Source organism: Harmonia axyridis, chromosome 2 (genome assembly GCF_914767665.1).
Source record: "Harmonia axyridis chromosome 2, icHarAxyr1.1, whole genome shotgun sequence".
In the NCBI taxonomy this organism is placed as follows: Eukaryota; Metazoa; Arthropoda; class Insecta; order Coleoptera; family Coccinellidae; genus Harmonia; species Harmonia axyridis.
The window spans coordinates 33,744,957-33,759,683 of NC_059502.1; the positions used below are offsets into that span (position 1 = coordinate 33,744,957).

The 14,727-nt window shown below is 36.5% G+C and overlaps 1 protein-coding gene across 1 annotated transcript; it reads left to right on the forward strand.

Annotated features, from left to right (window-relative positions):
- The first annotated feature begins 9,662 nt into the window (after positions 1–9,662).
- Positions 9,663–14,144, forward strand: LOC123673287. The gene has a single exon (XM_045607770.1). It carries the CDS (start codon positions 9,663–9,665, stop codon positions 14,142–14,144), a length of 4,482 nt encoding a protein of 1,493 aa, XP_045463726.1.
- Positions 14,145–14,727: the final 583 nt, after the last annotated feature.

Here is a 14,727-nt window from a genome sequence, read left to right on the forward strand (position 1 = left end):
GAGTATGGAGGACATCACGAATGTTATGGACCAGAAACCCTTCAAATAAATAATGCAGTGATATGACGCTCGTTATCATGGCGTTTATTGTTCGACAACATATTTCGAAGCTCTTTATTTACCGCCTTGCTGTCCCCTATAGTTATTTTCTGGTCATTGTATTGTCAGTAGACTTCCGGAATGAGAGCTTAAGCGTGAAAATCTTCAGTCCCAACGGGCTCGGACGTTCAATAACAAATTGACCTTTCTCTACTACTAATTAAATTCTAGCTTAGATTTCCAGGCCTCGCACCCCTAATTACTACCCCATGCCGATATCCGCATTGTTGCTAATGGCGATTCACGCAGTAGCTCTAGGATTATGGAAATCACGTGGAATATACAGGTTGCGGCGACATAACTTCTCTGTTTCAATAAACACTAAGAAATATTTCATGAATAACTTACATATATTATAATGCAGATAATGTAGAATGTGGAAACTGAGCCAACACATAACACCCAAAATACAGATTTTGTCATGGTAGTTACTCATTTAGATTTTATTGCTTAGTTACCAATTTCTTTATTGAGTACATTATTCCCTAAGGGTCCTAGGGCATAACTAAATTTATAGTGCCCTTTATTGTTCATATCATAAATTCATCTATTGTCGAAAGTTACTTTACAGAACTATGGAAACAATCTATTATTCTACCAATTCCCAAGGGTAAAATGGTCACGGGTTATCGCATTTATTTAAAACAAATTATAAATTATGATACCAAAGCAGAAGCAGTCTGAGACTCATATTTCCAGTTGGGTCCAATGATGCTCTTGCTTTTGTAATATCTAGCCAAACGGTGAATTCTTGACTCTACCAAGATCAATCTGAACTTGCTGTCCTTATCTTTCCTGTTCTTTTCTGAATGTTCACGAATAGCAACAGCCTTCTTAATCAAATAGTACAAATCTTCAGGAAGATCAGGGGCCAAACCCATGGATTTCATAATCCTTATGAGGACCTTCGACCAATAAGCATACTACCAACTATGCCCAAGATTTTAGAGATGGTACTTGAACACTAGATTAAGGCCCATTTGAATACCTTCAATATTATCACAGAAGAGCAATCGGGATTTCGGCGGAGTCATAGCTGCGCAACATCATAACACCCTTCTTTTTTTATTTAAATTAACGTGTCTCAGCAGCTGGGCCAAAAGTTACAATGTACTTATCCTCTAAGCATAACTCCGCCCTGTGATAGATATAAATTATATTTCGTTCTGATAATATATGAATCAAATAAGTCTTCTTATTGTCAATAGGCAATATTATTATTAAAATTTACATTGCCCTTGGACATAATGTGAACAGAAAATATTTTTTATACCTATTACATATTGTATGAACACTTTCGATTTTTGTTTTTCGAAATTATATGAAATTGGTAATTCTAAAAGGATCGCATGTTAGATTGCATGTACTATGTAGTAAAGTTGGAATCATGTTTCATTGTTTGGTGATCAAATTTCCGTAAAAACTAGACTCAAAAGTTATTCCTGAAACTATTCTTGAAACTTAATTTATTGAAGAAATATTTCAGCTTTATATATTCTTTAGCATAAGAGACGTACTCTTCCAATCATCATGATTCTTCAGCGTATGGTCATACTGCTTCCGATCTCAGCCAGAAGAGTTGATGTTGTATATTTTTCAGGATAGCACAATCACCAAACCCAGATATTTAGCAATTATACATGGAATTTTACCATATTATGTATTTTTTCTTACTAGCTACAATCTGTAAGACCTTAGATCCGATAAAACCTTTTTTCTGGATAATTCCTTGAGGTTTTCCATGCATTGTCATCTCAGCATTGAACTATACATTTCATCTTTCGGTTGTTGTCTTTGATAAATTTAGCTGAGGCATTTATATCTTCTAAGAGAGTTACTAAATATATGCACAAGTTCTTGCCCTCGGCTTTCACCGAATATACCGAATATTAATATACCTGATATCCTTCGATTATTGCTTAGAATATTCGACCAATTCATGGTAATTTATGATGTTATTATTATTATTATTATTTACCATGAGTGTCTTCTTCACCATTGAATATGTTTCAAAGAGATCAAAGGGATCGGTATCCGAACATCATAGTTTCGTTAATGCATTCCACACTGTTAGTTAATTCAGTAGCGCATAATAGAGAATCAGCATATATACCTATTATTATATGTTTGTTGAGTAGGCAACGAAAACGAATACATTTATCTCTAATTGTTATGCATTTCTTAAACAACTTGTTTAGATATATTTTGCATATAATTCACTCCAGTTGATATTCGTTCTTCTGGAAACATGGGAAATGATTTATTCAGAACATTCAATATTATTTGAACACGAAAGGCACTTACAATGGATTAGCATAAATGCAAACAAATCTACGATAACTGTTCTATTCGTTCTCTAGATAAGCTTTCCTAGACCACTTTTTTCTTTCTTGTTGGTATACGCAACATAGAGTTGAGTCATATTGAGAGTTAAGTGACGCTATTTTTGTTGTTGTTTGAAAGGTTGTAGGTATGCTAACTTTAAATTTGTGAATGATGAGAAAATACAGATACCTAGTGATCAATGATGATGAGAGATCACACTTTAATGATGAACGGACATAATGATGAACAAGAAAATCGGACTAGCGAAATACAGACTATGAAATTTCATCATAGGGAAATGTGCTGCCATTGAATGTGAGTATGATAGACTGGTTTCGATCTTTTTAAAATGCATCAGTATCGAATAACCCAACAGCGGCTGGCATAAGTATTCAACGTTGTATGTATGTAGGATCCAGTTATTGTTCCCTGTAACTAATTGAGATGGTCAACCGGATGCTTGGAGACCTATTAATTTCTTCAAGTGTCGAGGGCATGACACTTTCAATGAATTTACAGGGAACGAATTGTTATTGTACATAATGTAAAAAGGATGTGTTATTCTTCGAAGTGTCGAAGATATGTCAAGAAATGTAAATCTTGAAGAGATTCATTGGGGGGTTGATAAAGTTCGAAAACAACACGGTCGTACCAGATGTGTCACATCTGTGTATCAGGTTCTAATCCTTCTAGAATATTCGATTTCCAGGAATCCGCGAAGATCTTTGTGGGCGGTACGGCCAAATTCTTATTGGACTAGGGGATGGTACTTTCCCTAAGGTTGTGGTCAAAAGAAGAAGGGAGGTCGATATTCGAGACAGAGTAAGTTCCAATCGGCAGAGAGGACAGTTCAAATTAAGTCGAAGACGGGTAAAGTCGAAGTAAGAGTAAGTTTTGTCGGTTGAAACTTAAGACGTACGACGTAAAGACGGTTCGCGGACTAGATTAAGACGAGTCGCGAACAAGTTAGAGACGAGACGACCGAAAACTTGAAGTACGACGAAGACGTGATAATCGTAGACGTTTCGAGTAATTGAAACTAGAGTTAAAGACGAAATTCAGTACCGTAGTGAGAAACTTGTAATTAAGACGTAATTAAGATATTCTCAATACTGAGTTTGTACTGTATAATTGTGGCCTTGTAAATAGATGTAAATAATTCGAAAGAGTTTAATTGTTTCAAACCCGAACAAAGTCACGGAGAAGAAGGCGAAAGGCCAGGTAATCGAATCATACCTCTAGACGATCGATTTACCAAGCCTACATGTATTGATGTACCAATGGCCAAACGGCCAAAGAACAAATTATTCTCTTCAGGGTGACTCAAAAACTAGATCTGCGTGCATTATTTTCCTCATTCTCGATGTTTTATAAGAACTCATATAAAGTTTAATGCTTTTGACCGATGGTAGAAGAAAATACCCAGATAATACGCTAGGGAAACGTAAGCAATAATAATCACGATAAAGGATCACTTTTGATGTTGAAGCGATATTGTAAATAAGAATAAAAGATTAGCAGAATCTAGGCTAAAAGTTAATCACAGGGAAACGTGCGGCCATTAATGTGAGTAGCAATAAATTATTATATACAGCCTTTTCAGGAGATATAAACGAAAATAAACTTGATGAAGATTGAAGAAACAGTTTCCTGTAGGGCAGACTCAGAAGGAAAATGTGAACATAATAATAATAATAATAATACTTTATTCCTCCTTTAAGACATCATATAATGTATAGGAATAGTCAACAAGAAAAAAAGAAAATAACAACATATTGAAAATATAAAGAGAACAATGTTGGCAAAAGTTAGTATTAAAAAAGTCTTAAGTGATAGAATTAGTAAAGAACTATTGAATATTATAAAAGCAATTGTCAATCAACATTGATTTTACTTCTTTCTTGAATTGTTTTTCACCAAGTCTCTTATAATGTTTAGGCAAGTGATTATATAATTTAATTCCTGTGAAAGTAGGTGACGACTCATATTTTTTAGTGTTATGCTTGGGAATACATAAAATATCCTCATGCCTAGTATTGTAGCTATGAAAATCTGTACAAGTTTTAAGTTTTTTTAAATTTTGGTGAACATAAATTAGACAATTGAACATGTATATAGAAGGAAATGATAATATTTTATTTTCCTTGAATATAGGGCGACATGAGTCTCGAGGACTCAGGTTGAAAATGAGACGAAGTACTCTCTTCTGTGCAACAAATACACGCCCAGCATATGGGGATGAACCCCACAGAACCACGTTATAGCAAAGGTGACTATATACACTACTAAAATACACCCCAACGAGAGAATCTAATGATAGTGAACTCTTGAGGCGGGAAATAGCAAAGTAGGATTTACTTATTTTGTTACATACGTGATCAATGTGGAAGGACCATCTCAACCCACTGTCCACACGTACTCCCAGAAAACTGACACACTCTGATGACCTGAGGCTGAAGTCTGAATGGTCCACAGTGAAATCAAGACCGTCCCTTATCTGAAATTTGATGATTTTGGTTTTATCCAAATTTACAATCAAAGAGTTCCCTCGGCACCAGACAATAAATCGTTTGATAAGAGATTCACAAATCCTTATCAGTTCTTCAAGATTACGAGCTTTAATTGCCAAGGAGGATAATATCTTCGGGAATGGGAGCCACCCTGCTTAACCACCATAGACCGATCTGAAAGAAAACTACGAATCCAATCGAGGAATACTCCTCGGAAACCCATTTGATACATTTTCTCAATAAGAAACTCTGGTTGAATGTAATCAAATGCACGAGTTAAATCGAGAAATATTCCGGCAACCTGATATCCATCATCTAATGAGGAATAAACGAATTCAAAAAATTCACAGCAGGCACTCTGAGTGGATCTTCCAGCTCTAAAGCCATGCTGACAACTTGTCAGGATGGAAAATCTAGAAAGATAATCATACATTCTATGGCAGACTATCCTCTCTATTACCTTCGATAGCTGACTTAGTAACGATATTGGACGATAATTTTCCAAGTCATTAATATTACCCTTTTTATGAACTGGTTTTACTACTGCTTGCTTTAAAACTGCTGGAAATTTACCCAAGGAAACAGAGAAATTAATTAAATCAGAAAAATGCTCCGCAATAAGGGGAGAAATGTATTTTAGCACTTTAGAAGAAACATTATCGGGCCCAGACTCACCGCAATTTTTCAAACCTGAGATAACAGATATGATCTCTTCAGGAACAACAGGAAAAAAGTAAAAATTCGAGTTAACCAATTTCTGGGTGGTGCATGAGTTCGAAATTAAATTTCCGTATTCACCTCGTAGTGCGAGCTCACCCATAGTAGAAAAATAGTTCCCAAATGCGTTGGCGATCTCATTGGGATCTGAAATAGTCTGTTCATTAATCGTAAGCGTAATATCATTGACACGACTTCGGTTCTTAGTACCTAACTCTATATTTACAAGGGTCCATAAAGTTTTGTTGCGATTGGTTGATTCAGAAAGAATATTATCATTATAATTTTGTTTAGAAATTTTCAATAACCGATTGTATGCTGTTTTAGCTTTCTTGTAATTTATCAAAGCATCTTGGGATTTCAAGTTCTTAAAAACCCAGTGAAGATTCCTCAAATGGTCTCTTGCTTGAAGTATTGAGGAATCTATCCACCTCGGTCGACACCGAGTAGGAGGCAATGATCTCAAGGGACAAGTAGCTTCAACCGAAGAAGTTAATAAATCCAAAAATATTTGAAATCTAGTGTCTATTGTGTCGAAATTATACAATACTTGAAAGTTTGTATTTGAAATCATAGAGAAAAGATTCTCCAAATTTGAGTGGGATATCAATCTGAAATTTATAAAATCCTGTTCAACTTCAAGTTGGTCATTACAAAGATAGTCGAGAATGAGAGCTTTATGGTCACTAATAAAGGGCTCGTGAACAGACACCGAAATGCTCATCCTGTTAGCATTTGTAGCTATATAGTCAACCTTGCTAGACGAAGTTTTTGCGTTTTTATTTGTAAAGACTCTCGTAGGCTCCAAGGAACCCTCCAATTAACCAAAAGAAGTAAAAAGTTCATCAAGAAGTTTTTTCCAAGAGTCATTAACTGAAAGGAAATCAATATTCAGATCACCACACTTATATTCAAGTCTTTGGTTAAATGGTGTCTACCAGTTTGTAAAATTGGTATTCTTGATAATGAATCAAATTGTTGTATATCTAGGATCCAGTTATTATTCCCTGTAACGATTTGAGACGGTCAACCGGATGCTTGGAGACCTATTAGTTTCTTTTAGTATCAAGGACATGACAGTTTCAATTGGTTTACAGGGAACGAATTGTTATTGTACATAATGTAAAAAGGATGTGTTATTCTTCGGGGTGTCGAAGAATGTGTCATGTCGGTTGTAAAACTTAAGAGATTTACTGGGGTTGGGAAAGTTCTAGAACAAGACGGTTGTACCAGATGTGTTACATCTTTTTCTCAGGTTCTAGTCCTTCTAGAATATTCGATTTCCAGGAATCCGCGAAGATCTTTGGGGGCGGTATGGCAAAAGCCCTTATTGGACTAGGGGTTGGTACCTTCCCCTAAGGGTGTGGTCAAACCGAGAGAAGGGGGGTCTATATTCGAGAGAGGGTAGTTCCAATCGGCAGAGAGCACAGTTCAAATTAAACCGAAGACGGGTACAGACGGTACAGTTCAACTCAAGACGAAGACGAGTCAAGTTCGGTCGGTCAACTTAAGACGTAAGACGAAAAGACGTTTCGCGGACTAGATTAAGACGAGTCGCGAACAAGTTAAAGACGAGACGACCGAAAACTTAAAGTACGACGAAGACGTGATAATCGAAGACGTTTCGAGTACTCAACAAACGAGTTAAAGACGAAATCCAGTACCGTAGTGAGAGACTTGTAATTAAGACGTAATTAAGATCTTCTCAATACTGAGGTTGTACTGTATAATTGTGGCTTTGTAAATAGATGTAAATAATTCAAAAGAGTTTAATTATTACAAATCCAACAAAGTCACGGAGAAAAAGACGAAAGGCCAGGTAATCGAATCATACCCCTAGACGATCGATTAACCAAGCCACGAAAACTTCGTATTACAAGCATAAGTCCATCAGATAATTAATTATTTTAAAATGTGGTATATGAGATTTTCGGTATTGATTCAATAAATTATTACCTACATACAAACAAACTTGTATCTCTAAATTTCCTGTACTGAGTGGAAGGAATATATTATTTCAAAGGTCTCCGATTCGATTCCATGTGATATTAACTCAAGAAAAATGTAACCTAAAGTTTATTTACCAGTATTCCTTGAGAAATTTTTGAATTTTTAATAATAAATTCGGAAATATCGCATTTAATATCATTCATTTTATTTTTCAGTTACTTAGGTGGTATACGAGATACATTGATGCACCAAAACGTGAAATTCGTAAACAAATCCTACACAAGCTCTAAGCTTCTGAAAGGTCTCCTAGAGGCTTGGAGAGTTGGGATAGAAGGAAAAAAAAACAGTAAAACACTCCTACAGTATTAATTAATTCACCTCTTCCTCATAGAAATAAATCCTAACACCTTTGATGTCCCCTGCAATGCTTAATCTTCTTTCAATGTTGTCAAAACTACCTGGACTTCATAACCAGAACTAATCTGAACCACATCCGTATGCATTGCAGTCATAAAAGCCAGAAAGTATATACTTTTCGTGTTTCCAACAAAGTCGTACTTGTTGAACATGCACCAAAGGAATGGAATAAATCGACACCGAATTGAAAATCGTTAATACAGCCACGAGACAGGAGAGGAGAAAAGTGGGTCGAAACTTGGTAATTTCCCTGCATGTCGCCGGTATCCATCCGACGCTCCTGAAAGGCGTTGATGTAACGAAATCCCAAATAACACGAGTGTCCCCAGGGCGTTACAACTTGCACTCAGCCATCATGCGGCTCGCTCCCACTGTTCTCCTGAAGGTGAACATCGTCGTGTTTCAGACGTTTGTGTGGCAGCTGACAGGGCAGGCTTGACTCCTCTTTTGTTAGGATCTTGTTTTATTAGTTAAAGTTGATTCTTTCCACGCCGAATGGTGTCGGGAGGGTCTTTCATGAAGAGGTTCGGGTGAATTTTTCAGGAAATATATATTTCTTGTTTGAGAATGGAAAGCAAGAACTTCAGGCTATTGTCTCATCAACACAAATGCATTGCATTTGAAGCTTGTTCTTGAGCCATTGGCGTTCTCAAACAGATTTTTAAGGGGCAAATGGTAAAATCTTCTAGGTTTTCATGATTTGAGCAAGAAACATTAGGTGAAAATGGTATAAATATAATTGCGTCAACGAAAATTGCACATCTAGGTTTTTAAGTCGTGGGAGCAGGGCCCCCGCAAGGGAGACATCAACGCCTGCGTGCGGAACATATTTTTTGGCGCCCCTTAAAGGGGGGAGGTGAGTAAAAGCACTGCTGGATAATCGGAATTTTTATTTTGTTTTGTTGAGAATTTAGTGTAGAATGGTTGAAAATCTATCAGCAACCTTCATTGCCTTAAGAACTTTATGATGTTAGTTGTAACATAATACATTTTAAATGTGTTTAAAAACTTAAGCTGTATTCTTATTTAAATTATCCATAAAGGCATAAACATTTCATTAGGATCCATCCAGAAATTGAATGGATGTTTTTCTAGATTTGGCTGTTGCAAATTTTTTCATATAATCAATCAATCAATTTTATCGAGTATCTCTTGCTCTATATCTAAGATTGCCAATCCAAAAAATCTTTCTTATGACATGGTAGACTTCAAATAGTTTTCAATTCTTTTTAATTTAGTGAATGATCTCTCACCAGAAGCAACAGACACAGGTAAAGTGAGAAGGATTCTTGAGGCAATACTTCGATTCGGTAGAGAAGAAGTTAGTGTTGGAGAAACTCTGTATCTAAGATATCTATGAAACATAATTTTTTTGACGTTGTCAATATTTTCGAAGAAATTAATTTTGATGTTGTCAGTTTTATGAATATATTTTACGAGACAATAAATATTTGAAGCCTCCTTTGGAATCATATTCATTTACCATTCTCCATATTAGACGTCTTTGTTCACCGGGTAGGTGTTCTTTGGAGACGAAACAATTTGGCGACCGTGACAGGACCCCTTCAGATTATGGAGAAGGTGAAGAAGATGCTTGAGGCTCAGAGAGTATCATTTACTCGAATTTATGATGCGGTGATCACAATGCTTGGTGAGAAGAATATTAATTTAATTGAAATTCGAGGAAATGTTCGAATATTGGACCAGAAAATTGAGTTGATTGCTGATTTGGGCAGACAATTGCTAGATCATATCCTAGAGTCAGAAAGCAGCGAAGAGAGTACTTTGCTTTCCGAAATTGAATCAGCAGATAATTTTTTGAAAAAATATCATGAACTCAAGTTGATTATTGAGAGTCATTCACCGAATCATTCCGATGAAACAAGTAACGTATGTTCCACCCACACGAAGCGTAAACTGAAGCTACCTACTATAGAATTCAAGAAATTTGGAGGTGATATCAGAGACTGGCTTCCATTCTGGAGTCAGTTTAAGCGAATTCACAATGATGAAGATCTTCCCGTTGAAGACAAGTTTCAATATCTTTTACAAGCTATGATTCCGAACTCTCGTGCTCGTCAATTGGTTGAGAGTTATCCACCTAGCGGAGACAATTATCCCAAAGTTATTGAAAGCCTTGAGAGTCGATTTGGCCGAAAAGATCTTCTTGTTGAAGTTTATGTTCGAGAGCTGTTGAAATTGGTCCTGACTAGTATTGGGAATAGAAATAAGCTTAGTTTTCTCTATGATAAGCTAGAATCCCAGTTGCGATCATTGGAAACTCTAGATGTGACATCAGATACATGCGCAGCAATGTTGTACCCACTGGTGGAATCTTGCCTCCCCGAAGATTTGATAAGGGTATGGCAAAGGAGTAGTCATTATGATGTTGAATCCACTTTGAAAATACGTTTGGATAACCTGATGATCTTTCTTAGAAAGGAAGTTGAAAATGAAGAACGCATTACTTTGGCGGTTGCTGGTTTCGACATGCAATCTAAAACAAAAAAGATTGTGGATTGTCCTCCTGTAAAAAATGCTCTTCCAACAGCATCTGGACTGATGAATAATAAATTCCAGAAGAAATGCCACTTTTGCAACGGAAGTCATTGCAGTGGAGATTGTTCAGATGCCAGAAATTGGACACTAGCTGATCGTAAGAAGAAATTGATTGAACGGGGGTGCTGCTATCTATGTCTTAAATATGGTCACATTGCAAGAAAATGCAGAGTAAATTCGGTGTGTTCAATCTGTAATGGAAGACATGTTGATATCATGTGTACAAAGACTGATGAAACAACTACGAAATTTGTACCTGCTCCAAAACAGTCAAATGTAGAGAATTCCCTTTCGAATAATACATATGCAGAGGTGTTTCTACAAACTCTGAGAGTGAGGCTTAATGGATTGAATAAATCACGAATGGCACGAGTAATCATTGACACCGGTTCTCAAAGATCATACATAAAACAATCCGTTGCTTCTGAGATGTTATATGAATCTATTCGACGAGAAGAAATGGTGCATGCCCTCTTTGGTGGCACGAATACTGACGTTTGCAACCATCATTGTTATCGAATACGATTGAGTAGTATCCACGACGACTATGCGTGTAACTTCGAAGCTCTAGACCAAATAGTCATCTGTAATAATGTTACTTCTGTAAGGCAAGGACCTTGGATGGATGAACTAAGTTCATTGGGAATAGAAATTTCAGATGAAAAAGATGGTCCCGTTGATATTTTAATTGGAGCTGATATTGCTGGAAAGTTACTCACTGGAAAACGTCATGAACTTAAATGTGGACTTGTGGCATTGCATACGCTATTGGGATGGACAATCATGGGCAAAGTTACTTCGAATGAGCAATCTATAAATTCTTCAATGCTGGTTGTTACTTCTATGTTGAGTAGAGATTTGGGACCTACCGACTTATGGAGTCTTGATGTCCTTGGAATCACCGATCCATTACAACAGAAATCAGAAAAAGACACGGAGAAAGCTGTAATGGAACATTTCTTGGAAACTGTTCTGAGAAAGGAAGATGGAAGATATGAGGTGCACATGCCGTGGATTGAAGGCCATCCTCCATTACCCAACAATTTTTCAATAGCACAGAGACGACTCGAAAATTTGATGAAAAAGTTGAACAATGATGGATATCTCCAGGAATATTCTCAAGTTTTCAAAGAATGGTTGGACGAAGGAATTATTGAAGAAGTTCCAGTATCAGATCTCCAATACCAGGGACACTACCTACCTCATCGTCATGTAGTCAGGGAAAGCAGTACTACAACAAAAATCAGGCCTGTTTTCGATGCTTCTGCCAAAGAAAAATCTCAACCATCATTAAATCAGTGCTTGGAAAAAGGTATCAATCTAATAGAACTCATTCCTTCAATTCTGATCAAATTTCGATTAGGCAAGATTGGAGTAATTGCTGACATAAAGAAAGCATTCCTTCAAATCAGTTTGACATCTACTGACAGAGACTTTTTGCGATTTCTCTGGTACAATGAAAATGGAGAATTGAAAACTTACCGTCATACTAGAGTTGTTTTTGGTGTAACGTGCAGCCCTTTCTTGCTGGGAGCCGTTATTGAGTATCATTTAAAAAAATGTTTTGAAACAAAGAAAAATTCTTCCATAAAATCGATCATTCCGAAACTATTGAAGAGTTTTTATGTAGACAACTGTGTTTCCAGTGTAGACAGCAAAGAGGAACTTCAAATGTTCATTGACGAATCTTCAATGATATTTGCTGATGCTAAATTTGAATTACGAGGATGGGAGCACACAGTTATCGATAACTCTGAAGTGGCATCTGTTTTATCACCAGTTTTAGGCTTGAATTGGAATCGAAATTTGGATACCCTAGAATTGAATTCTGAATGGTACCGAGATATCAACATTGAATTGATAACCAAAAGAATAATTTTATCAACCGCTCAAAGGATCTTTGATCCAATAGGATTTTCTTGTCCAGTTTCATTGTATCCCAAAATATTGCTGCAGAAAACGTGGAATTTGAAATTAGGATGGGATACTGAAGTACCTGATGATATCAAAATCTGTTTCCTGAGCTGGATAAAAGATATTCCGTTCCTTTTGGATCTCAAGATTCCACGATGGTTAGTTACATCTGACGCAGTCCATGAACGATGGACTCTTCACGTATTTTGCGATGCCTCAGGAAATTCGTATGCAACTGCAATTTTTCTAAGATCTGAATCGAGTAGGGGAGTGGAAGTACAGTTGATTCAAGCAAAATCCCGAGTTGCTCCTATTAAACAAATGACAATCCCTCGATTGGAACTTTTAGCTGCTACGATTGGAGCAAGATTGTCCAAAATGGTATCTGAAAACCTTCCGGTCGATATACCTGTTTACTGGTGGTCTGATTCATCTACGGTTCTAGCTTGGATCAAGAGAGATGATAACTGGAAACCTTTCATATGGAATCGAGTGAAAGAAATTCGTAATTTAACGAATAAGGAAGCGTGGTTTCACGTTCCAGGTCATTTCAACCCAGCCGACCTTCCTTCTCGTGGATGTTCTCCGAAGCAATTAGTTGAGTCGAGATGGTGGGAGGGTCCGGAATGGCTAAAAAAATCCCCTGAACAATGGCCTTCTCAAAATTATTCTGTCGAAGAAGATGTTATTAATACTGAAAAAAGAAAGTGTGTGACTTCTTCAATGTTGTCTTCAAACCAATGTTTTTCCTGGTTTTACGAGCGTTTTTCAGGATTCGAAAAAATCGTGAGGATATTGAGTTGGATACGAAGATTCATTTTCAACTCTCTTAACCGAAATGAAAAGAAAATAGGTCCATTGTCACTGGCAGAGCTGATTTCGTCCGAAAACTGCATCATAAAGTTTATTCAAGAAGAGGCATTTGAGGGACTGAATGATCCCAAACTGAAAACTTTATGTCCTTTTATTGATAATGATGGAATAATACGACTTTCAACGAAAATTTCTGCACGAGAAGATTCGCGAGATTTCCGTTTCCCAGCCGTTTTACCCAGCAAGCATCCAGTAGTCGATAAAATTGCTCATGAACAACATGTGAAAGCTTCCCATGTTGGTGTACAGGGCCTGCTGAGTCTGCTGAGAGAAAGATTTTGGATACTTAAAGGAAGAAAAACACTTAGATCAATCGTTACAAAATGTGTTGTATGCAGACGATACAATGGAAAATCATCCGAAGTTTCACCGATACCTTTGCCAAGAGATAGAGTGAGAGATGCAAATGTATTCGAAGTCGCAGGTGTAGATCTTGCCGGTCCACTTGGCTTGGATTGGCCACTGGCTCGAATAGAAGAAATGATTCCAGGGCGAGATGGTAAAATTCGAGTAGTTCGCTTGAAAACAGCTACGGGGTCATTATTGAGACCAGTGCAAAGAATTTATCCCCTAGAAATCAATAGTCGGGATAACGAAATAGATTTCCATGCTCTAAACAAAATAGGACAAGAAAAAATGAAAGAAGAGAAAGGAACGAAAAGGGACAGAGAACCAGAAGAACAGAAAAATGAAAAAGATGACAAACCCGCACATGAGAAAAAACCTGTGATCACAAGATACGGGAGAATTGTCAAACCCCCATCGAAGTATACAGGGTGATTTGGAATTGAGTTACTCCTCTGATGTTTTGTAACTCAAGGTGGGAGTATGTTGGAGAAACTCTGTATCTAAGATATCTATGAAACATAATTTTTTTGACGTTGTCAATATTTTCGAAGAAATTAATTTTGATGTTGTCAGTTTTATGAATATATTTTACGAGACAATAAATATTTGAAGCCTCCTTTGGAATCATATTCATTTACCATTCTCCATATTAGACGTCTTTGTTCACCGGGTAGGTGTTCTTTGGAGACGAAACAATTAGATTATTTTCAAAAATATATTGTAGAATTTCAAGAGGATTTTCGCTTCAGATAATGAAAACAATCTTAGGGCTTTTATCTCGTTGAATAAATCATTTTTTATCACGTCAGCCTCTTTTTTTCCTGATCAGTTAGCTTTTGTTGAAGAGCATGACAGCATTTTAATAGATATTTATCATTTAATTTAAGAATATCACAAATAAAACAAAAAACGTTATCGTTATCAGATATCATATCAAACCTACTATATAAGAAACTCAGTGTTTGATCAATTATTTTGAAAAAGAAATTTATTTTAAAAGCGATTTTTGGATCTT